The sequence below is a fragment of the Rhineura floridana genome, chromosome 19, assembly GCF_030035675.1.
Source record: "Rhineura floridana isolate rRhiFlo1 chromosome 19, rRhiFlo1.hap2, whole genome shotgun sequence".
NCBI lineage: Eukaryota > Metazoa > Chordata > Lepidosauria > Squamata > Rhineuridae > Rhineura > Rhineura floridana.
The window spans coordinates 22285792-22311350 of NC_084498.1; the positions used below are offsets into that span (position 1 = coordinate 22285792).

At 41.6% G+C, this 25559-nt stretch overlaps 1 protein-coding gene across 1 annotated transcript in view; it reads left to right on the forward strand.

Annotated features, from left to right (window-relative positions):
• MED13L (mediator complex subunit 13L) overlaps positions 1-25559 on the forward strand; it is a 195155-nt gene that overhangs the window by 98932 nt on the left and 70664 nt on the right. The window contains exons 5-8 of the mRNA XM_061602384.1: positions 13309-13454; positions 18305-18496; positions 18888-19076; positions 24961-25123. Of these exons, the coding sequence (XP_061458368.1) occupies positions 13309-13454; positions 18305-18496; positions 18888-19076; positions 24961-25123 (690 nt within the window). The remainder of the gene's footprint in view (positions 1-13308; positions 13455-18304; positions 18497-18887; positions 19077-24960; positions 25124-25559) is intronic.

The following is a 25559-nucleotide window of genomic DNA, read 5'->3' on the forward strand; positions in this document are numbered from 1 at the left end:
TTTGATCCAGCGTGCAGGAATATTTTAAGAGTACATGAGCAATTAAGAGAGGCAAGAGAATTTGGGAAGTTAATAATGAAAAAATAATAGGCATGTATTTGCAAAAAAAATGTATCAACTGCTTAACAAATATGATACAGAGCTAGAACAATTTAAATAATATATGATGAAATGAGCTAAAGACATGGGAGGATATTCCAATGGACATCTGAGAAAATTTGTGGAAGAGCGTACGTGGGTTTTCTCTGAATATGGCACTTAAGAGGGAATTGCTATAACATAAGCAGATGTACATCACCCCAGCGATAAAGAGTAAAATAAATAAAAACCATCCACCCACATGTTGGAGGTGTCAGGAAAAAAGAAACCTTTTCCACATGTAGTGGGAATGTGCGCCCCCCCCCCCCGAAAAATATTCAGTTAAGAAGAATTTTAGAATACAAGATTCCTCTAAATTCGATGAACTTCATGGAATGCTTGGTGAGGCAGAAGCGTAAAAGAACTGGTTCATTATAATCTGCCAATAGCTAGAAATTTGTAAGTGGGGAACTGGAGACTGCCAGTAGTACCATCTATGGATTGGTAAATTATGGGAATTTACCATAATGAATAAACAAATTTCAGTAGACTGGAGAACAAAGATAACTTTACAGCAAATTGAATTGATTTTATTGAATATAGTCAGAAATATTGGCTGCAACAAAATGTAAATTGTGGGTTTACAATGTTTTGGCATGGGGTATATATAGGGTGGTCCCCAGCGTTAACATTATATTGGGTTAATTGGTCTAAGCAAGTAACTTTCAGTGTCATTTGTTGATCCATTTTTAATTTTAAGGGCTGATATGTGCATTAACCAGGATAGGTTGTATCATGTAATCTCTCTGATTTTTTCCCCCATGTAAGCCTTTGTAAAATTGGCTGTGAATTCTTTTGTAATTTTATATATACACCACACACAGCATGGTTTGGAAGCTTAAACCATGAACCATGATTTGGTTTCTAAACTGTGGTGGTGGAATGTTTAAATTAAGCCATGTTTGTTAGTTGAGATATCAAACTACACCACAGGTGGGCAATCTGTGTTCTAGAAGCTGCATGCAGCCCCTGCTTCATTTTATGCAGCCCCCTAATGCAGAGGTGGGGAATGTGTGGTCCTCCAGATGCTGCTGGGCTCCAACTCCTGTCAGAACCAGGCCAGCATACCCAGTGTTCAGGGATGAAGGGAGCTGTAGTCAGCTAACATCTGGAGGGTCACAGGTTCCCCATCTTTGTGCTAATGCCTCTTGTTGTCCCATTCTTCCATCCCATCAGAGTTCCTCCCTCCTGCTCATTTCCTAATTATTTTTCCTGGCTTTTTAAACTGCCCCCTTCTTTCTGTGGAGTTTCAAGTGTTCTTTAAGGGGTCTGCATTTTATCTGATAAAAAATGATTTAAAAAGCAAAACTTTTTCCTGATTTTATGACTTGGGGAAAACAAGTCATTCTTCCTCTCCGCCCTCCACTTCCAGCTCTCCATCACAAAGGAATTATATTCATGTGCTTTCCAGAACAGTAACTATATTAGCTTGTCCTACTAAAATGTTATTTCCTCCATATACTGTACCTATTTGAGAGTAACCCCATACAACCCAGTGGGGCTTACTTCTCGGTAGATCTGTATAGGATTGGGAATTCTAATCGGAGATAACCATGGTGAAAAAGAAGCAAGGTGCTCTTTATTTTGAATTTGTAGTGGGGTTCCACCCACTGTCAGTCTGCAGCCTCAATAGATTACCTTCAAGAAAATGTTGCTCTCGACAGAAGAAAGCTCAACTACAGTTAGCACAAACCATAGTTTGCAAACCATTTTGAGCCATGTTTTTGGATTCTAATTTACTGCCCAAGTGAAAGCTACACTTTGTCATGTCAGATTATAGCTAAACTTAACTAAGGTTTGGTGTGATGCCTGAAATGCTGTTAAAACAATTGCTTATTGTTATATCCAAAATAGGAAACTGTGGCGTGACCTTTTATAGACAAAAGCCTAAAGTGAACAGAGCGAGGTTATCAGTATATTTCAGTCCACTTTATATTTATTGTTGCGATGTGTTAATTGCTACTGTTCAGTTTTAAGGTGGTGTAAGGTGGTTTTAATTGGGTGTGTTATGATCATGGCAATGATTATGTTTTTTGTACACTTCATGGTGGATGGGGGTGGTGGTAATTGCACCCTGAAAGGCAGCTTAAATATTAAATAAAATAGTTTGAGGTTGATAGTCTTTTTATATAGCTAAAAACAACATAGGATGTTTCTGCCAGCTATTTTTGTAGTAGTGGATGGCAGACTTGTGATCTCAACCCTTGCATTGGTGCTGTGTGTGATACTGTGTTTTGTTCTGGCCTAGCTCTGGATACGTGCCATTCACAGTGCTAAATTACAGGTGTGAGAAGGCTTGGAGTATTGTTTTACAGGGGTTTAAACTTGAGGGGGGGGAGGGAGAATGAACAGAATCTAAAGTGCAATTGTTAGAATGCAAGCTTGTGTTCAGGGTGGGTCCTTTCAAAACATTTTACAATGCCTAGCAGTATTAGGCTCCTTAAGAGAAATAATAGCAATAATTAAAAACAACTTATTGGAAACAGCTTGGAGAGTACTGAGAATCTTTCACTGATGAATGTTGAGGTCTTGTTAAGGAACCTGTAATAGAGATCTTCATTATAAGAAGCAAAACAAGATTCACACTGTAGCCCAAAGTTAAGTTCTTTACTTTCCATCGATTGTATTGGGACAAAGTAAGCACATATTAAATGTTTCCATTGAAACAATGGGACTTAGATGTATCTAGCTTTGCTGGATCATATGTGTTGCTTATCGTAGTTATTCTCGGTTGCTCTTGAACACTTTTAATATTGTCATTTATTCAATGTATATCCCACCCTTCCTCCTGAAAGAGCCCAGGGCATAATATTGACTTTTGGTGTATATATACTCTTTGGTCACTTGTCAGAGCAGGTTCGATCCTTTGGCTGAATTGTTCCAAAGTTGTCAAAATTCAGGTTTTTTTAATAATTGTTCATGTAGTGAATAAAATATATGGATGCCAGGTCTATTGTTGATGTTACCTTAAATGTCTGGAATGAGCTGCTGTAACACAAAGGCTCTACAGCTGTTACCATTAAACTGCATAGAAAAATAGACATGAAGAAATAACCGCAAATTCCTAGAAGTCTGCATTACTTGAGATTTTTCTAGCCCTGTAAAAATAACCTTTACTGCCATTCTAAAGGCAAAGGCCTGCAGGGAATAGAGAAGTGATGCATTTTTACTAGTAATGTATTTGAATTTCATTCAACTGAATTGACAATAGTGACGTGTTACAAAAGGAAATGTATCGGTACAATGCTAACCATTTTTATGACTGCGTTAGTTTTTTTTTAAAAGAGCCTACTAATATTGAGAAACTGGTTCCCAGCTTAATATGGAGAGTAAATTCAAGTTACTAAAATATCACAAGGTTGTCAGAATAAAGAAGTGGGACATAAAGCTGAAACATTAGAGTATTGAGGAGCAGGTAGCTCTGGCTTTGCTGTGACTATAACTAGTATTATTAACATGAAAGATGGTCTTTGCTGTTATGAACCTTTTTTCTATATCTTGATTCTAGGCAGAAATCTAAGTGAACACCTCTTTTGTCACCCTGCAGATATTTCTGTTCTTATTTTATTATGTGCCACCTTGGGCTCCTTCTGGGAGGAAGGGCAGGATATAAATGTAACTAACTAAACATACAAAAATATAAGCACACGTTTTGCAGCTTAGGATAAAATAGAATAAATATTTCTTTATCTCTAGCATTCAGTTATGGTGAGCCTCAGTTCAAACACCCTGGCAAGCTATTGTTTCTGACAGCTGATTTAGAACTCAGTTCTAACTGATGGGGTAGTATCCAGGCATACAGTCAAACCATGGTTTACAGCTCCATGGCTGTTTTCATTTTCTGTCTTCCCAGCTTGTCCATAGTCTGTCTATCCATCCATCCTGTTTCTATTTGTTTACTTTATTTATTTACTACTCTTCCAACCAGAGTCCTTCAGAGCAGTTTCTATTAATATAAAACAAAAGTACAATGAAAACCAGATCAAACCATGCTTTCACCCAAATGCCTAAGAAGATCTTTATCTGGCACCAAAAAGATAACCAGACTTGGGCATCACTTGAAAGTCTCCAACCCATCTCATCTTTGCAGTTCCTAGAGATCTTGGGCACTTTCACACCAGCTATTTGCGGTGTATTTGATGTGCCCTAGGCACTCCTTTTTGTGGGGGGAGGGGGCCATACAATGTTGTTCTTGAGCTGTACACATTCTATTCCCCCTCCCCTTTATTAATGCAGGTCTGTCTTGCCAGAAAATAATCCAACACTATTGATGCAAAAACTCCAAAGATGGGCTGTTTAAAAGTGGAGCTAGTGGAGCTATTTAATTTTTGTAGGTGGTTTGTTTCTGATGTGAGGGGTGGTGGTTCTCTACTACCTCCATGAGGAGGTGCCTCTTGTGAAAGTGAATCTTTGTGGTGAGAAGGGCAGTTCCCATTGACATGTAAATGTGTGTATCCCTGTTTACAGCTGCCTCTGGTATTGTGCTTGGTTGCCCACAAGTATTGTATGAATTACAATATTAGAGTTGCATTTCCAATATTCCCTTTCTAACCACAAAACTCAGAATTCCTGTGACGTTGGCATCCGTGCTATGCTGGGTTAGCCTACAATTGTGGAAGCACTTTGGCCAAGAGCCAGGGCTGTGCCATGAGCAGCATACTGGAAGGAGCCAAAGGCAATAAGGATCAGGGGGCAAACTAAAAGGCAGGATGAGAGAATGAGCCAGGAGTCAGGACTGCAACATAGCTGCCTTCAGTCTGATGCCTTCTGTTTTAGACCACTTCTATTGGCCATGCATCAGTCTGAAAGATGTTGTAGTCCAACAACAAGGGTACCCAGGCTAGGAAAGGGTTCCACTGAGCAATTAGGATCAGAGAGCAGAACTTGAGGATAAACCCAGGAGGCAGGACTGAGGACCAAGGCCAGAAAAGCTAGAGTTCAGGTAGACGTTGTTTGAGACAGGAGGCTTTCTTAAACTCCACCTTGCTCTTCTGGAGCCAATGGACAGCCTGAGCAGAGCCAGTGTGCAAGGGTCCCCCCCCCCTTGAGCAGCTGTAGTGACATGGTTTTCCCCATAGGGTGGTGGTTAGTGGTTCCTGACACCAAGTGAGGTTAAACTGTCCACATTTTACTTCATCATAGATAATTAAGTGTGCACATCGCGTACTGAAGTTTCATATCAAAGGGCAAGTGTAAGTGAGTATTTGGCAAAACTGAACTTGGCTGCTATGAATCAGCTTGCATTGTAGTGTGAACATGGATCGATGTTTTAACTTGCAAGCTCTAGTCAGGGTTACATCGCTCTCCCTTTGCATTGCCTTCGTATCTGATGACAGCGCTCTTTGGAACCCAAACTGCTAGCTGATCCCTTTCTGCTTTGCTTGTGAATGGAAATAGTAAGAGAGTTGAAGATAAAATCAGTGAGAAGAGAATATCAAGAGTCAAGTAAATTAGTTCTAGCATGCTAGTTCTGGCAAGAATGCATACAAAGTGTCAAGATAATGGGTTCATAACATTATCTAAATGCTTCCTGTGTTATCTAAACACTTTTCTGCATTGTGAATTTGTTATCTCAACACTCGGAATGCTAGTGAAAGAAACAGGCTAATTTATATTCATAAGGGGATCTTGGTGTTTGAATCTTATGGCTTCTGAAAGTTCTTGTACAGTTGCAGAATTTATTCGTATGGTTGCGAGTGATTACCTGGTCTGTTGGTTTATAGCCGGTGGCCTGGGATTTACAAATGAGCATGCCCTGATTGAAGATTAATTTCATCAGTGCTACTACCAGCATTGGAGGGAGGGAGATGTCACTTAGGATTTTTATTTATGAGTAGGAGAAAGAACAGCACAGAGCAAAGGGGAGAAACTATAGCTCCATAGCCGAGCACATGGCTCTATCCTTGGCAGTTTAGAAAAGAAAAGAAAGGATCAAGTAGGTGCTAGGAAAGACTTCGCCAGAGACTCTGAAGTGGTGCTGCCAGACAAGAGCGGATGATACTAGACTAGATGGTTTGCCCAATTTAAAGCAGCCTCCTGTGTCGCTTATTAGACAGGTGGGTATATGTGCCCACGTTTCAGAGGCCCAACTGTCCTCAGCTAGAAGTCGAGCATTTAGTATTACAGATCCCATGCTGAGGAACACTCTTTCAGCAGAGAGTCAATAGGCACTCTCACTTTTGACTTTCAGGTGTCTCTTGAGGACTTTTTAATATGCTGACAGGCCTTTGCAGTTGTTTAATTTTGATGAGCCAGTCACCTTAAGGATTATCTGTATTTTTCTTTTTAAAATGGTGTTTTAGGTTTTAACATTGTACACTGGCCTGATATTTTCTGATATGGCAATATAAGTAAACAAATACGTGAAATGTTTAAAAGTGGGCTCCCATGTCGTAGTTAAAGGAGGGCCTGGTATCTGAAAAGGGACTGCCATGTAATCCAAAATCCTGCAGAATATCCTATACTCTGGAGCATGCAGTTTGCACATCTGAAGTAGAGTTTGATTTTACATCTACTCATTCTCATTTTAGAAGAAAGTTCCTTTATAGTCCATGTGGAAGTGGGGGCAGAATATGAATGAGCTGCAAGGCACAGATTCATCCTTAAGAAGTGAACATGAAATTATTTAACAGAGTTTTCTTTAATGTACAACTTTTCATGTTGGCCATAGCGAACGCTGGTGGAAGAGCGGTGTGATTAGGCTACTGGGTGTAGTGGCTCTATTTGCACTTTATATTTACAAAGATGAGTATTCTGGGGCTAAGAGCCATTTTAGTTTACCTTTCAGAGTTTTTCCTCCTAAACCAAGAAATCCCAGGTAAGTTATGTATATGAAATGGTCTTGTCCGCTTTCCCTGCTTGGCTTCCAGACCATCTTTTACATCTGACAAAGTAAGCTCTAGCCTAGGAAAATGCATATAAATCAGTCTTTTTAAGGTGCCAGGGGACTCTTTTGTTTTCTTTCACCTGTGTAATTGTTTTGGTAAGAACATCTTCATAACATCTGAAGGGATAATGTCAAGAAATCGCTGAATTGCTCTTCTATAAATACATAGATTTGAATGCAAGAGTAGCACATGATTGGAGATATATCAGAAAGCACAATCTGCTTTTCTTAAGCTGAGATAGAAATTGCTTTTTGAGAGGAGTTTTAATGTCTAAAAGAAGGAACTAAACTGATTTTAACATATACCTTCATTTGGCAGAAGTTTCCCTTATGCTAGAAAGCCTAACAATTGAAAACATCGAAGTATATCTTAAAACCTTAACTGCATAAGCCTTTTCTTCTTGAACCCTGCAGATTGTGTTATCAGTGGAATTGAAGAATCTTTCCAGAATCTTTGGCAGGGTCTGCATAGGAAACTTTTCCACACCAAGTCAGACTAGTGGTCCACCTAGCCAGTACTCTTCACTGGCAGGAGGTCTTCAAAAGCCTCAGGGGATGTCTTTCCCAACTGTGCCGCCTGAGAAAGTTCAGGTGGAAATGTTAATGGAATAGTGCCATTCCATAAGAATTTTATAATTATTTATTATTTTATTTTATTATACTTGTATACCGCCCCATAGCCAAAGCTCTCTGGGCGGTTTACAGTAACTAAAAACATTAAAACAAATAAAAACAAATTAAAACAGATCTTATAAAAAACAATTTAAAACACAACTTAAAAATTTAAACAGTATAAAACAGTATAAAATTATGATTGGCTGGGGAACAATGAATCTTTCCATTTGTGAACTTCTCCTTCCAACCTTGTGACTTTATGTTTTTGGAGACTGAGAGTGATATTTGTGCTTGAGAGGGTGATGATGTCTACAGCTAGAGGTGGCTTGAAAGCAGCAGCACAGGACTATATTTACCGATGCAACATTTTATTTTATTTTCATTTTAAAAAAAGACTGATATGTTGATAAAGTAACCGTGTCTCCAAGGAATTGACAAACACAATACAAAAGAAATGGGAGAGTCCCCGAGTCTAGATCTACATTGTTCTAGTCTTGAAAGCTAAACTTAGAAAATACTGTAGTCTTGCCTTGGGGCTGACTTAATGGCCCAGTTTAGATTATCAAAGCTCAACTTCTGCCTCCTCACACACCCCATTGCTCCTCCCTTCATGGCACGAGCAGTCACACCTGGAAGCCTCTGATAAACCATAGTTTCCTGTTTTGTCTGAACTGGGAAACTATGGTTACCAGCTTTGAGGGAAAATCAGGATGTTATACCAAGTTTTACATATGCTTAATATCCTAGCTTGTTTAGCAGCTTACGGTTATAGTTTTCTAGTTTGGATATAATGGGAAACTATGGTTAATTCACAGCTTCCTGGATTGATAGCTTCAAGGAGCAAAGGGATTGCATGCACAGGAAAAAAGGCTCATTCATATCTCAGTTCATTAAGCCAAGATGTGATCATCGGATTGTAGCCAGTGTGCCTGTTCTGGCTTCTGCTTCTTTGCTACATACTACAAGGGAGCCCCCTGGAGGAAGGCCACAGAGTACTTACTGGAATATACTATTGGCTCACCAAAGATATTCTAGTTGAGACTGTGTGTGTGTGTTGAAACCAACCACACCTTGATTGAAGAAATGTTCACTCGCTCAGACGTGCTACAGTCTGAAAACCTTTGCTTCTGTTCATATGCATGTTATTCCTGGAAATGAAATACACTCCCTTTCTGTTTTCTTGTCTGTCATTCATGAATGGCTAAGTACTACTGAACGTGCTTCTGAATAAATCTGTTTTGCATAGTCCGTCTTTCTGTTTTGTGTGAATGCAGCCAGAGGTTGGGTTTAGCTACAATCCCCATGCAAAATACTTACCTCTTTAAAACACCTCACTTTCCAGCTTAAAAGGCCTGTAAGGTTTCTTACAATGGCCATTAAAATACAGTTTCGCATTAAAAAATAAAACAGTATAAAATGAGCATTCCACTACTACAGCATGGCTGGAATAGCAGGTGGGAAATTCAAAGCAAATGCCTGGAATAATGATAATAATAACAATGATAATAATAACAATGATAATAATAACAATGATAATAATAACAATGATAATAATAATAAAATTGCCTAGGGATGACCCAGAATAGGTCTCCCTAGGGAGGGAGTTTCAGAAACAGAACAATCTTTAATTATTCTGGCTCTCCAAGAACATAAAATATTGCACTTCAGATACTTTCAGTCTTAGGGTAGCTTTGGATGGTATGAGACCTAAAGAGAAAGAGGACTTGGCGGAGTCACGTACACTATCTTTTTTCTTTTTTTTCTTCGTCTAATAAGGGGGCTTATCTGGAACCGATGTATATTTTCAGGAGAAAAAGTCTCCTTATCCACTTTCTCTGCACCATGCATCATCTTTACACTTCTATAATGCCCCCCTCCCTCCTCAGCTTTTTTCCTAAACCAAAACCGAATGCCAAACTTTCCTCATAGGAGAGCTGCTTCATCCCCTTGATCATTCCGGTTGCCCTTTTCTGAACTTTTCCAGCTTTACAATATTGCTTTTGAGGTGAGGCGACCAGAACTCTGTACAGTATTCCAAGTGGGGTCACACCATAGATTTGTATATCAGCAGTATTATATTGGCTGTTTTATTTTCAGTTCCTTTCCTAATGTTCCCTAATGTGGAATTTGCCTTTTTCTCAGCTGCCACACACTGGGTTGACATCGTACATTATGACTTCAAGGTCTCATTCACCACCAGTTCAGACTCCATTAATGTTTATCTGAAAATAGTTGGGTTTTTTTTGTCCCAGTGTGTATAACTTTACACTTGCTTACATTGGATTGCATTTGCCATTTTGCTCCCCTTCCATCCCGTTTGGAGAAATCCTTTTGGAGTTCCTCACAATTCCATCTTTTTTAAACATATCAGCAAACCTCCCTGCTCAGCCTAACTCTAGATCATTTGTGAACAAGTTGACAACACAAATTCAGCCTAATTCTTTTATAAGCAATGTGATGGTCCACAAAGTAACAATGGAGATCATTTGTATTTTTATCTGTCTCTGTCTTGAGCAACAGTAGCAGAATGCGTTAGGTTTATGTAATCAGAATGCGGGGGTGGGGGGGACAGGTTGGCAATATCTCTGGACTCAGATGGATTTCACAATCTTTCCTTTATCTCACAAGCTTAAGAACTATTAACATAAACAATTAATGAACCAAACAAAGAGCCCACAAAGATCTAAATCAAACCACTGCTGTTTATTTGACAGTGTTGGATTTCTTGAATCACTAAATAAGTAAGGTCAGTTAACTGCTGGATAAATAACAGTTCCTGTCACAGATCTTTGTCTGTCTGCCCCCCCCATGGCCCCCAATGTATCTGCTGTCTTCCTTCTTTGCTTTCCCTTCTACCCTCTGGTCTCTTTTAAGCCTTTTCTCCACTCTGCTGCTTTCCCTAGGCTTTGGTCACATCCATGCCACACATTTAAAGCACATGGCTTCCCCCAAAGGATCCTGGGAACTGTAGTTTAAATGTGGTGGGAACTGTAGCTCTGCAAGGAGTAAACTGCAATTCCCAGGATTCTTTGAGAGCAGGTGTTTAGTTCAAGTGCATGGTGTGAATGTGACCTTTCTTCCCCTACTCCTTCCCTTTCTAAAGGACATCCATGTCTCTTTTCTTCCCATTCTGATTCACTTCCCCTTTTGCACAGCTTTCATTCTGAGTCTCTTGAGAGCAGGCATTTCAGTAGTACATAGAAAAAAATATAAAACATTCTACAGGTTGCATATTACTTGCACGTGAGTAGCTGGGCCGCCATGTCTTCCTGCTACTTCACATAGCAGGTAGCAGTCCTTCCTTGCAAACAAACCTGTTGGGGACGAGGCAGAGGCTCTTGTCCTTCTTAGAAATGGGTTTGTTTTTTGTGGAGTAGCTACATCCTTGCAGCTTGCTATGCGAAAAATGTCCCCTCACATTCACTTTGAGAGGAGGAGAATATCCTCAGCTTTCACAGAGCAGATTTCAGGCTTGCAGCTAAGTGTGACAGCCCCTTCCCCTCACAGATCCATTTACAAATTGGGGTGCTGGAATCTTCTCCTGCCAATGGATTTTCTCTAGAGGCGAGATGGTCTTCAGACACCTATTTTCATACACCTGGTGTGTGAATAGATCTGTATCAGGCTACAAATAATCCAGTGTCACTTCACTTCACTAGACAGAGTGTTTAGTATTTTACTTTCTTCACTGGAGTAATTATGGTTTGGCTTTGATGTCTGAACTGGATCCTATTGAGTGAAATTAGGCATCAGTAAAGAAACTTAATTGTTGTCCGATCTTAGCTCATAAATATAGTATGCTTGCACTTCTGAGACCCTAAAACATTCTATGTTCTTTCGCAAGTCTTTCCCCCTTTATTGATAAGATAATGCATGGAAGCACTAGTGTGACTTTGTTTTGTAATAAAGGTAGGCTGGCTAAACTGCTGCAGAGACTTGAAGAGGGGCCCACTAAATTATCCCAATTGTTTGTTTTCTTTCGTTCAAGCGTGCTTGTGAGTTGGCTTGCGCAATGCATTTCTGTTAGAGCTGGGCTCTGTGCCAAAGGAAGGAACTAGAATCAAATGCATAGCCACATGTGATTCAACAGAAGTCAGCTGATCCCAGCTCTCTTTTACTATGGGGAAGCTTCACCCAGAAGCAGGTTTTCCTTTGGAGAGACCAGTGTCACACATCCACATCGGCTAAAGTGGGGACAGTCATCCTCCTGTGATTCATCTCCTCCATCTCCACATAAACCCAACAATATTGCCCCCTGGGAAATGCTGGGATGCCTTAGTGCTTCGCTGACAGAGCCTAAACTAACCTAGTGTGGCCCATATGTGGAAAACCCAGGGGCATCTCCTCCTCCTAGAGATGTAGCCCTGCTCCTTAGGCACTACCGAAGACTTCTTTTTTTATTATTCCAACATGTACATTAACTAAATTGTGATTTTATTATTTCAATTTAAATTGTGTTGGGTTTCTTGCATAGCATTTACAGACTATTATAATTAAGCAGTACTATAAATTGTCAAAATAAACAATAGGTTTCAAGCTGAGAGGTAAAAGAACAATAAAGCAGGGATAGCTAATGTGATGCCCTCAAGAATGTTGTTGGATTACAGCTTCCACCATCCCCAGCCAGTGGTTCAGAGATGATTGGGAGGGGCAGTTTAGCGTCATCTGGAGGGTGCTGCATTGGCTTCCCCTGGAATAGAGAATGTGGATGCTCCGGCTCTGGTGAATGCTTAGGAAGTTGACTTTGCGCTGTCTGAGCCATTGGTTTGCATCTTTTCTTGGCTTACCCCACTGACCCCCTCCTTAGCTAGGTGCTAGATGCTGCCAGAAGGGTCTTGGCCCTGTGGTCAGCAGTGAAGCAGGCAGAGTCTGGTGCCTCAATGCATGCCATCAGCCCTGTCCCCAGTGGTGCAAGGGCAGCCCAGCTTCAGTGCCACACCTGGGTTGAATGGTTTTGTTCTAAAAACTGCCGCTGTTGCTGGAAGTTGATAAAATGTTTCAGTTTCAGTTTATTGTTTACTGCCTGACCATAGGCCTTAGCAGGAGATGCTGGTACAGAAGGCAATTTAAATAAGCATATAATTTATACAAATTTATAAATAAAATGTATGCAGACTGAAGGTTGAGCTGACCAAGCTCCTAGAAGTGCATTCATCCTAATGGGGCAAGGTATGTGCTCCCTATTTTCCAAATTACCTATTTTTTTTTCTGCCAAGGGACTTGGATGCACTGTTCGTGATTAACACAGTGAAAATATTTTTCATGTTCTTTATTATGGTCTATTGTAAGTCATTGATTGATTGATTGATTGATGTCCTGCCCTTTCTCCCAGCAGGAGCCCAGGGCGGCATGAGCTTTGGTTTGCAACAGCTTCATCAGCTGTGTGAAGTATTGCAATGTCTGAATATATGGATGTCCTGATCAGTAGGCTCCTTCTCCTGCACACTTCTCTGTTTTTTCCTAAGCCTGTTGCACCTGAGGGAAGAGCTTGATGTGTTTTTGCCACTTGTATTGGAGATGAGAAGTGTGCTTACACCCATATAAACACAGCGTGCTGCAAATTCTGTTCCAGGGAGACTCATGGGATATCTATTATGCCAGTCTCTGATGCATTAATGCTGTGATTAAATGAGGTCTCGTCATCTTTCTTTCTTTTCTTCCCCCTTCAGTGAGCATTTGTCCTGCGCCTTCACGTTCTTCCTTCATGGGGAAAGTAATGTGTGTACAAGTGTGGAGATTGTTCAGCACCAACCAATCTATCTAATCAGCGAAGAGCATCTCCACATGGCTCAATCCTCTCCCATACCATTCCAAGGTAGGTTATGGGTTTGTCTGTCTGTGTGTATCCCTCTCTCCCTCCCCCTCTCCCCCTCTCCCTCCCCCTCTCTCCCCCCCTCCCCCCCTCTCCCCCCCTCCCCCCCTCTCCCCCCCTCCCCCCTCTCCCCCCCTCTCCCCCCCTCTCTCCCCCCCTCCCCCCCCTCCCCCCCTCTCTCCCCCCCTCCCCCTCTCTCCCCCCCTCCCCCTCTCTCCCTCTCCCGCTCCCGCTCCCCCCTCTCCCTCTCCCCCCTCCCTCTCCCCCCTCCCCCCTCTCCCTCTCCTCTCCCTCCCTCACTTACTCACTCATCTTCCCTGGGAGCTAAACCAGAGCAGAGTAGCCTATGTTAAATCTGCATGTCCATCTGGCTGTCCAGAGCACTGGTACTCTGCCACTGCTATTTGCTTTCTGCTCTGGAGGAGAATTTCTTCATGATGGTTGTACTCCTATCAGAAAAAGGTGAATAAGAACATTTCGTTTGCTGTGTCAAACGAAGGTCTTCCCAGCCCAAAAAGGAGATGGGAGTTACTCTTTGGTCCTTTCACAGCAACCTACTTTCAGCATCATGTAGTGTTGGGATTCAAACCAGGATCCTTTTGAGAGTGAAGCAGAGCTTCCTATGAGACTATGAGCCTCTGATAGCAAAAGTGTTGTACAACTCAGATATGTAGCGCTAGCTAGTGGGTTACTAGGAAATTGATGTATATTAAACAATCTGTCCTGCTTTATACTAAAAAGCTCATGGTGAATTTGTCTGTATCTCATTTTCTCCTCATGACTGCTCTGTGAAGTAGGTTAGCCCAAGAACAAGTTGTCATTTTTCATGCTGTTTTCAAAAGAAAATGGAATGTATTTTAAAAGTGAAAGCACACTTACTAATGAGCCCATGGTTTGAGCTCTTAAGAATTTTGTTGTAAAAAGATGGTGGTCATACTGAAAATACTTTACAACATTTAATTCACTGTATTCCTGTACGTTTAACAGGATGATTTCATGGCTTTAATAAATGCTGGGTGGTGGCAGTTAGAGCCTTGCTCCTTATCTTAGAGCTGGAGAGGGGTTGGGGGGTTGAGAGTTCAAAGTGTAAAACAAGAGGAAAAAAATCCAGACACCTGATGGACTTTTTTCTGTCAGCGGTCTCATAATTTGTTGAAATTAATTAAAAATCAGCTGTGGTCATAGAGTACCTATTACAGACCTTGCCCCATAGTCTGACCTTCATCTTCCGCAGTTTAAAAGTTAAAAAAATATGCATGGCTGATTTTTAATTAATTTAAGAAATTTAACATTGAAGTCTATTATAAGATTGGGCATGCTCAGTAAGAACCAGCTGTCAGTGTTCTGAAAGCCAGACTCACAGCTGCTTGGCGTGGCTAATCAGGGGGCCACACACACACCAGACCTTTATTTCACTTTAGACAGTCATGGCTTCCCCCAAAGAATCCTGGGAAGTGTAGTTTGCGAAGGGTGCTGAGAGGAGTTAGGAGACTCCTATTCCCCTGACAGAGCTCCAGTGGCCAGAGTGGTTTAACAGTCAGCCCCTTTTCTTGGGATTGTAGTTGTGTGAGGGGAACCTCTCATAGCAACTCTCGGCACCCTTCACAGACTACATGTTTTTGGGAGAAGCCAATACTGTCTAAAGTGAAATAAAGGTCTGGTGTGGATGTGGCCACTGACAGCTTTGGTTTAAATTTGGGTCAGAGAAGAAATATGCTTGCTGTAGAATAAAAAGGTGGGGGAAACCCTGAACAAGAATGATACTGTTCACAACATTTTCCTTTTGGAAAGGAAAGGGGCTTTCCCTCTGCTCAGTGCCTGCCCACCCAGTCTCCTCCCCCCTCCCCTTCCCCCTCCTCCCTGCCCCTCCCCCAAGTCAGTTTCATGTATCCTAAGCATGATTGTATGGGATTGAATCCCATTGAATTAAAAAAGCATGCAAATAGTCAAACCTGCCCTCCCCTCTTCCTCCTCCCTCCTATCCTCTCCCCTTCCAATCCTCTTGCCCCCCCCCCCAGACAGTTTTACCTATTCTAAGCATGATTGCATGGGAATAAAACCCATTGAACTCAAAAAGCATGCAAAGGATCAGACCTGCCTTTCCCCTCTCCATCTCTCCTCTCCCTTCCTCTCTCCTCTCTCTTCCTTCTCCCTTCTTCCCCTCTCCCTTCCCTTCCTCCTTCCCCCTCCTTCCTCCCTCCCCTTCTCTTCCTCCCCCATGGTCAGTTTCACCTATCCTAAGTATGATTCCATGGGAGTAAATCCCACTGAACTCAATAAGCATGGAAATGATTAAACCTGCCCTCCCTCTCCCACCTGCTCCTATTCACCTCTTCCCCTCTGCCTTTCCTCCTCCCCTCCCCCTGTGCTTGCCACAACTCATTATATGCTCAGAGGCACGTTACCAATTTTTTCCAAGCTACATAGGAAGTGGATTGGACTGTGAAAGACCAACCCAAATTGTGTTTGCATTTTTACAAATTTGTGGTATCTCGGAGAGGGGGTCAGGTCCCCTGCTCCCCTGGTGCATTCACTATATCCGCCCAATTTCCCTGCTTTTTAAAGTTTGATTAGAAATATCTGTTGGCTTATAGGTATGTTCTTAAACCGCAAGGTTTTTTGCCTATTAGTGAATATTAACCTTAGTTCCTCCCTTTCCACTTTAGTAGGTGCCTTCAATACCTTTCATTGGAATTGCTATTGGATGAATCCAACTTCAGTGTGTTCCTTTCCTTTCCCACCATTAAATGTCTGTTTAATTGGACTTAATGTGATCTTTTATTATGCTGCAGGGGGGATTTTTAAATCAAGGCAATGTAAATTGGTGATTTAAATTAACTCTCCCTCCCCCCACCGCCAATGTTTAAATCAAGTTTTCTATTTGGTAATTAATATGTTTCCTGAAGAGGTGTGTGTGTACTAATTAGCTGCTGTAACAATTAACAAATATTGGTTTGTAACTAAATAGAGTCTTTATGCTACCTAGGAGCATAATCCATATCGTTTGGTCATGCAGTCTACATCCTTTTGCACTAAGTGATTATATCTGCCTAGAGAGACAAGGGAGTCAGTTGTGAAATAAAGAATTTCTACTTGGCTGTTTTTTTGCACTTGGAAGACGCTAAGTAAAATCGCTTACCCCAAGACGAGGGCCACAGTCCAGCAGAGTTAAATGTGCTTAATTAAAGCAAAGGGCTAGTAATGATGAAGTGTAACTTTTTTATGAGAAAGAATGTACACACCCAAGCTCTTTCTTAGACAGTCATAAATAGTCTGAATTTGCTACAAAATGCCAGATTATTTTCAAAAAATGATGCTTCATATAATTGCCATTTTAAAATAAATAAAGGCTTTGTGTCTACCTTTTTTGCTGTAGTTGTGAGGTTCCTATAGGGATAAAACTGCTTTTACAGAGCTGGATGTCATGCTTAGCTTGATAGTGGGTTGTCAGCAATGTGTCTGGTACTGCACAAACGACAAAGCTTTTTTAAAAGTTGTTGCCTGAAAGGGACTCTCAGTCTAGGTTTAGAAACAGGAGAGAGGAAATGGAAGGAGAGAGCAGAGAGGGAAATTAAAAGCACATTTAAAACCACAATGAAAGCTTCCAAAACTGATTGAGCAAGTTTGTAGAAAAAGGGGGCTTATAGGAAAGTTAAATGGAAAAGCTTTTCAGGAGATGGTTGAAACTTGGGCTTTTATCCAATACTAGTTCTGCTCAGAGTAGACCCCTTGAAGTAAATGGAAATAACTAACTTGGGGCATGGATTTCAATAGGGTCAACTCTGGGTAGGGCATAATTGTGTAAAAGCCTAGAATTTGAGGAGGCTTTGATTTGTATTCAACCAATTCCTACTCAGAGTAGACCTGTTGAAATTAATGACTCTAAGTTGTGTATTTACTTCAGTGGGTCTACTCTGAGTAGGACTAATGTTGCATGCCACCCATTGGTGTGTTGCCTTGAGCTCCTTGGAGGCAAGGCAGGATAAAAAAATGTAGTCCATAAATAAACATTATTTTCTGCCTTGGGTTCCATGACAGAACAGAGGCAGGATGTGAATGTCAGTAAATAACAAACTGAAAGGGGAACTTCTAAAATAAGGAGCAACAAGAGAGTTTGAGTTGATGATGCTTTAAAGATTGGAAGATTCTAGAATGATTAAAAGTGATCAAAGATGAAGAATGAGGGAAGATCCTTCCAGTTAGCATGCAGTTAATTAATTAGCATGCCATTTGCATGAAAGGCTAGCTTACAAGTTACAGCTGGAGGATGGATTGTCCTTACTCTGATCTTCTTACTGCAGAGTTATCCTCAGATTTGAAATCCTTAAACCCAATGGCCTTAAAAGCATCAAATGAACTTAAACAATGACACTTGAGGGGGAAAACAATTAAATTGATCTGCTTCTTATTTGCTATCACATTTTCAAATCTCTGCTCACCGCAGCTGAGAGGGCAACATCCTCTGAGAGTCTCAGTGCTTCACTGAGTGCTTTGAGGGTCTTTACAGAACATTCTTTGGCCAGGCTTGCAAGGTTTAGGAGCCAGTTTTAAACTGAATCATTGACAACATTACTTACATTTGGCCAGAATAAAATCATGCCACAATACTCCTTACATGTGTTTCTGTGAGCCGAGTATGGCAAAAAACTACTTACTAGGGCACAATTTGGGTTGCAGTACCATGCACATTTTTTTCCCCTGGACGTAAGCCCCATAGAGCACTGTAGGACTGACATCTGAGTAAATTTGATTAGGATCGTGTTGCATGACTTCCTGTCGATGATGTCGTAATGTTTGCTGGGGAGCTGAGTTGAGGGCTGCTTGCTGAACCATCTTGTTTCTTGTTTTATCAGTGCTGATAAGCCCATATGGTTTAAGTGGTACTTTAACAGGCCAAGCATACAAGATGTCAGACCCAGCAACCCGGAAGCTAATTGAGGAGTGGCAGTATTTTTACCCAATGGTGTTGAAGAAGAAAGAAAACTTGAAAGAGGAAGAACTGGGATATGATGACGATTTTCCAGTGGCAGTAGAAGTCATAGTTGGTGAGGTTCAGTATTTCATAATTTTTCATTCAAAATTTTAAAAACACAGCCCTGTTCAGGCTGTAGGAGTTTTACTGTGGATCTGTTAATACCAGAGATGTTACCTTGCATTAAGGTTTGGTACTCACTCTGTCTCTTGCAGCTTATGATGATCTCAGAAAATTGATTTGTGCTCCCTATTAGTTAAAACATGTCTGTTTCAGGTATATAAAATTCATAAACAATATCGTTTGTGACTCATGGTTGAAACTAAAGATTAACTAGCTGACATAAGATATCTTTGCTATGTAGTTATTGTTAAAGCTTGTGTATCAAAGCTGAACGGATGAATTAGAAATGTTTAAAGAACATTCATATCCTCTTGTCCTTTTTTTTACCCTTTTCTTAACAGGTGGTGTCCGAATGGTGTATCCTTCAGCTTTTGTTCTTATCTCACAAAATGATATTCCTGTGTCTCAGAACACTTCCATGCTAGGAGCCCACAATAGTACGGCACAACAGGGAGTGGGAAATGTGAAAGATCCCAGCAGTTGTGGAATGTTGCTCACACCACCCACCTCTCCAGAGCAGACTGTCATAGGTAAGCAGAAAGCCTTGTGGGGAAGGGCAGTGTTGCAGGGCCACCAACACGCCTTACCATGGCAGCTAGTTTCTAGACTTTGGCTACTAACGCTTTGTAATATTACCTGATTGATTCTTCCACACTGTTGATGATCACTGGGTTGTTTGAACAGCAGAGAGTAACTTTAACAGCCACAATGCAGAAATAAATAAATAGTGGAATGGGTTCAGAGGAGGGCAATGAGGATGATCAGGGGTCTGGAAATAAAGCCCTATGAGGAGAGATTGAAAGAACTGAGCCTTGAGAAGAGAAGACTGAGGGGAGATACAGTGGCACTCTTCAAGTGCTTGAAAGGTTGTCACACAAAGGAGGGCCAGGACCTCTTCTTGATCATCCTAGAGGGCAGGACACGGAATAATGGGCTTAAGTAACAGGAAGCCAGATATTGGCTGAACATCAAGAAAAACTTCCTAACTGTTAGAGTGGTATGACAATGGAACCAATGACCTCGGGAGGTGGTGGGCTCTCCGACGTTGGAGGCATTCAAGAGGCAGTGGGACAGGCACCTGTGGGGTATGCTTTAAGTTGGATTCCTGCATGGAGCAGGGGGTTGGACTCAGTGGCCTTATAGGCCCTTTCCAACTGTACTATTCTATAATTCTATGAACGCTTCCAAAGCAGGTATCCCATTTTTTTACTATTAAAGTCGAAAGCTTTGGATATGCCTTTTAATACGAAGCTGGTAGCTTAATTTCGTAGTGAATGACTTCAAATTTGCCTCACTTTTGCTTAATTTTTGATGCTTTTTGGCGATGTGTGAAACTATTCTCAATATGCAATTTTATGGGAAAATTACACACACCAGGGGAGCTGCCTAGGCATTAGGATGTTGATCATTTGCGGCACTGAGACCCCGCCCTTTAGTCAAAAAGTCTCTTGGAGCTGTTACAAAGATTAGTACTGCAAAGGCTTCTGCTCTCAGGCTCACAGTCGAAAAAGACATGGCGCATAAGGAAAAAGGAATGGGAGGGAGAACGGAAAAGCAAGCTCAAATTCTTAAACTTGCAGCTGTTACAGAACAGTTATATTCTGTATATTCTCGCTGTCTAGAAGAATAATAGCAACTCCTTGCCCACGTCAGTGGTGGTTCCGGCTGTCTTCCCCTTCGTAAAGAGCAATGTCTCTCCAGAAGCTGCCTTCCTTCCCAGATCAGATCCAGGGGCAGAACAGGAGACAGTGTCCAAGCCAGGTGGACAAGGCAGCTCCTACCCCACAGTTCTTCCTTCATACAGTAAAAAGTGATTTAAAGCAGAGGAAGAGCGTGCCATATCCGTCCTCTGTCTGCTACGTTTTATGTCCATCCCTTCCCGCTAGCTGCTTTTCCGCTTGTGGGACTTCCTTCTACCTGTTGGACCAAAATGGATGTAACACGTTAACTGTGTAATTGCAATTAACACCATCTTGTTTTTAAATTTTAAGTAGCTTGGGGGAATCCTGATCAAGTTTGGGGTCACAGTACATGTGGAAGGGGTCTTCATCTTTTCCTTATGTGTTGTGCTTCTAATCACACACACCACACACATCCAATTTCTGTTTGAGTGAATGGGAACATCACTGCTAGGGTAAGTAGCTGGCTTCAGAGCTGGGGGATTCATTAGGACAGGGGAGCCGGGAAGGTTTCTAACATACCACCACTCCCAATACTGGGAAGAATCATAGCTCAGTGGTAGAAAACCTGCTTTGCGTGCAGAAGGTCTCCAGCTTCAACCCAGATGGTGCTAGAAAAAACTCTGGAGAGCTGCTTTCAATCGATGAAGATCGTACTGGGCTAGATTTATTATTATTTATTCATTATTTGGTTTATATCCCGCCCTTCCTTCCAGCAGGAGCCCAGGGCGGCAAACAAAAGCACTTAAAACACTTTAAAACATCATAAAAACAGACATTAAAATACATTAAAACAAAACAACTTTAAAAACATTTTTTAAAAAGCTTTGAAGAGTTTTTTTTTAAAAAAAGGTTTAAAACCCTCTTAAAAAGCAATTCCAACACAGAAGCAGACTGGGATAAGGTCTCAACTTAAAAGGCTTGTTGAAAGAGGAAGGTCTTCAATAGGCGTCGAAAAGATAACAGAGATGGCGCCTGTCTAATATTTATGGGGAGGGAATTCCACAAGATGGGTGACGCCACACTAACGGTCCATCTCCTATGTTGTGCAGAATGGACCTCCTGATAAGATGGTATCTGCAGGAGGCCCTTCCTGCAGAACACAGTGATCAACTGGGTATATAAGGGATAAGACGGTCTTTCAGGTATCCTGGTATAGATGGACCAATGGTCTGATTAAGTATATGGAAAAATGGCTTGGGTGGAGAAGCTTGCCAGCCAAATGCAGCATGCAGAGGGAGGAGTTCAGTACCCTCATCCTGCCTATCACTTCTCCACTTTAAATCCTCACTCTCCCCCCCCCCCCAAAAAAGCACACTTAACAAGAGTTTGGTCCTGTTCTGCATTCTAATATGCAGATCTATTTCTCTCATGTGTAGTTCCTTCCTCAGTAGAATTAATATTTGTAAAGTACGTACTACTTAATGTACAAGTGATGTAGCAAAATTGTGCAGAGCTCTATAAAGCCTGAGCACTCCAGCTTTCAGGAAACAGAAAGAGTTCCAGTCAGAGTAATAAAAATGTTGTCTTTACGTCTTAGCAAAACCTCAATCTAATATCCTTTTCTGTTCCTTGATGGTTGTTAAACTGGCATGTCTCTTTTAAATCAATGAAACTTAACTGTGGGTGAAAGCATGTCTTTCAGTACTATGGGTTGTAATATTTTCTTCTCTGCATGGTTGGCAAATTAAGCCTGCCAACTTCCAAGGACATAAGCTGGTTCTAGCATTTGGGCATACACTATAGGTAGATGTGCTCTTTGTAGATGTCATTAATTATAGTAGTTGTTACTCTTGTCCCTGAAAAAGCTGAAAACTATGTGGCATTGGCGTTAAGAGAGAACAACTCTGACAGTTAATTATATTAAGGATGTTGTTGGACTACAACTGCGAACGCCTCTGTTCCTTGGCACCATGCGGTTTATCACAACCACGTAGCTGCCTTATGATGAGGCACACTACTACTGTATATAACTAGCATATAAGGTTTTGGGGAAGGGATATGGAGTTGCACTAACAAAGAAGAACCAACCCTTAAGACAGACTCAGTCAAACAGCAACATGAATAAATCAGGACTAAAGGACTAAATGAAAAATATTTTGGGTAAGGAAGGATTGGTAGATACAAGAACGGAACAAGAGAAAGAAACTGATTCTTAAGACACAAAACCTTCAACTCCACCACAAAGAACTCTTCAGATCTTACTGTCAGAGGAGACAGAACTAGCAGAGAGCAACACATGGAGAAGACCACCCTGCCCCTGAAGCACAGTGATTGGCGAGCCCTGGTAAAGTAATTCCCTTTGATTAGAGGCTAGACCTATGCATCACAAAAGAGCTTTCCTTTCCCCCACCCTGGTGTTTTCCTTATATAGAAAGCTTGAGAAGAAAGATTTCCCTTATGACAGACACACTATCTGCACTCTTTTCCCCCCCCAGTGTCAGAATTACTTCAGAGGTCCCTGCTTCAGTTCGGAGGTGCTTTGGAGAGATCTTTTAGAAGCATACCAATTTGGCTCAAATTTCAGGATTTGTCTGAATTTTTATAAACCCTCCTACTTTATGAATGGGGAAGTCAATGAATGCAAAACCTCAAGGCTAGGAAAATCCCAGAAATATAATGCTAGTTTCTTCAGTCTCATGCAGGATAATGTTTGCAGTTGTGATGCTGCCACCCAGGAATTTGAAATATTTTTTTCTGCACAAAAGATTGCATCATGGCGAGATTATTGAAAGTGTTGCACCTGCATGGATACTTGCTCCACATGTCAGCCAGCACTTGCAGATCAGAAACATTGAATAGAGAGACGCTTACTGTTGTGCCAGTTCCAGTGTGTCTCCACCTCTGTTTTCTGAAAGTGGGGGCATACGATGCTAGTCAAACTTTGCCCCCTTTTAGTCTAAAACCTGGTTGGATCAGCTCTTTTTAAAATTCAGCTTCAGACACATTTCGCAATTGATCGCTAGATCAACCCATTGCCATTCCAGGAGTGACCAATGGAAACACTTTGCTGTAAGGTCTGCTGTAGGCTCAGGCAGAAACAGGGATTGGCCCAACACTTTGCTGTAGGCAGTCCTGAAAGGTCTGAAGTCAGCAGTGGGGAAGGGAGGTGGCAGAGTCACTTCAAAACACAGCCAGAAAAACCATTCTTGCTGCTTTTGAAGTGACTAGTGTGCCCACATCTGTGGACTTCGGTTGGGAACTATCCCTTGAGGGATGTTGGCTGCTGACAGCCGCATAGTAAGAACCAGCTGAGAAGGTGGGATGCCATTGTACAACCTTGTTTGCAGACATCTGAAGTCATTGAAAAGAGTGTCAAAGCAAAAAAACAAAGAAGTCCATAGTGTTGATGCTGTTTTACAGCAGCAGCAGGCACAGCTGCCTTTTTTTCATCAGCTGTAGCAGTGCTTTGGCTGATTTCGGTGTTTTATTCATAAGGCTTTTTCTGGCCATGCCAGACATAAGAACAAGCAGTTCTGTAAACATGTTTGACCTTGTTGAGGGTTTGTACTACTGCCTCCTTTTCCAGCTCAAGCACAGAGCGTCTGACATGCAGTTGGAAGGCTAAGCAAGCTGAAAGCTCCCTCTGCTGTTCCAGTTAGAGTACTGCTTGCTCTTACAGTGTTCTGTCTTTTATAACAGAGAACAGAAGCTGTTGCTGGTGCCATTCATAACCAATCTTATGCCTCGGGGGGGGGACATTTTGCAGGGCCTGAGTGGCTGTGTATGACATCAGCACTTTCCTCTACCAATTCTGCAGTAATTTTAAAATGATTTCTGTGTTGCAGTGTAGACGTCATTCAGATTTAACATCAAATTGCATTTTGCCATCACATGAACAAGCCTTGGATTTCCATGCTCCCTCCTCATCATATGGCTTCTTGGACTTCTTATTATGCAAATAGGACAACAGGCAAACCATGATGATGAATTCTGGGTTCCAAGCTTACTATAGTTTGTGCATATCATAGTTTTGCCCAGTTCAAATGTAACAGCAAGCTATGCCGCCAAAGGGGAGGAGCAGAAGGGAATTGGAGTGCACAGAGCAGGTAGAGGGATCATACAAGTTCTGAGGCTTGTTCATGTAATACTAAACCACGGTTTGGTGTTGGTGTCCGAACCGATCTTTGGTCTGACAATGAATCAACCAGCCAGTCATAAATGTAAGGTTTAAGACATAATTGAGATGAAGGGCTGGTTTGGATATATTGTTTCCAGTGGCATAAACTAAGAATTATGGAACTGAGAACTGTGCTTCTCCTTCTCCCCTTACGCACTGTGTTTGTCATGGTGATTCTGGTTTCGTTACACCAGAATTGCCCATTTCGGGCATGATGAGGAACTCTGGTTCAAACAGACTAAGATCTCCATGCCAAAACTGGTGCACAAGGTGAAGAAGATAGAGGGAGGTTCATCTGGAACTTGACGCTCATTCTCAGCTTCATAGCAATAGCGTATGAAGTCAAGAAAGTTATATCTGAACTGGCTTGAACTTTCACTCTAATACTGCAATTTAGTGGCCTTTTCTAGGCTTGTGATAAAATAAAAGAATCAACTTTGTTCTCTCTCTCTGTGTGTGTGTGTGTGTGTGTGTGTGGAGAGAGAGAGAGAGAGAGAGAGAGAGAGAGAGAGAGAGAGAGAGTTTGGCAAAGAAGCATCTTAAAGAACATCATTTCCAGGAAAGAACTCTTGTATCTTTTTGCTGTTTCCTATGGCATTGTTATTTATCTTGCAGGTGAAAATGGAGGCATTTCAAGCACAGTCAGTCATTCAGCAGTGCCAGATGGGATGGTTGCTGTGCAGAGTCCAAAGAAATCAGGGAGAATTCCTCAGAAATTCCAGAATTGTATGGTGCGCAGAGTTTGGAAGGAGTGTATCCTCAACAGGACACAGTCCAAGTAAGAGAATAGTCTTGCCCCATTTCCTCTGTTTGGACTTTCAACAGCATCCAATGCTACCAAGTATAATTTTTTGTCATAGACAGTGTTCTCCTAATTTGCATTTTAATATTTTTTCAAAGTGAAGCGTAGAAGCATTGACTGTCTTGCCATTGTGACCTTTAATGACTGGCTCAGTAGCGAAGCAGAATCAAAATAACTTGAGCTGGTAGAGGGCTTACAGAGTATATGAAGGGTGTCTGCCTAGGCTTCAACCAGAGAAGCTCAGGGGACTGCACCACTTTCTTTCCCCCAAGGCTCGGGAGGTCCGCTGTGGTGCGCCTTGTGGGAAGAACATGACATAAGCATCCTAAACTGCAGTCTTGAGTCTGAGCTGCATCCTGAGGTACTGAAAAGGAACTGAGTTTCATACTAAATTAAAGAACCTAGGAAGCAG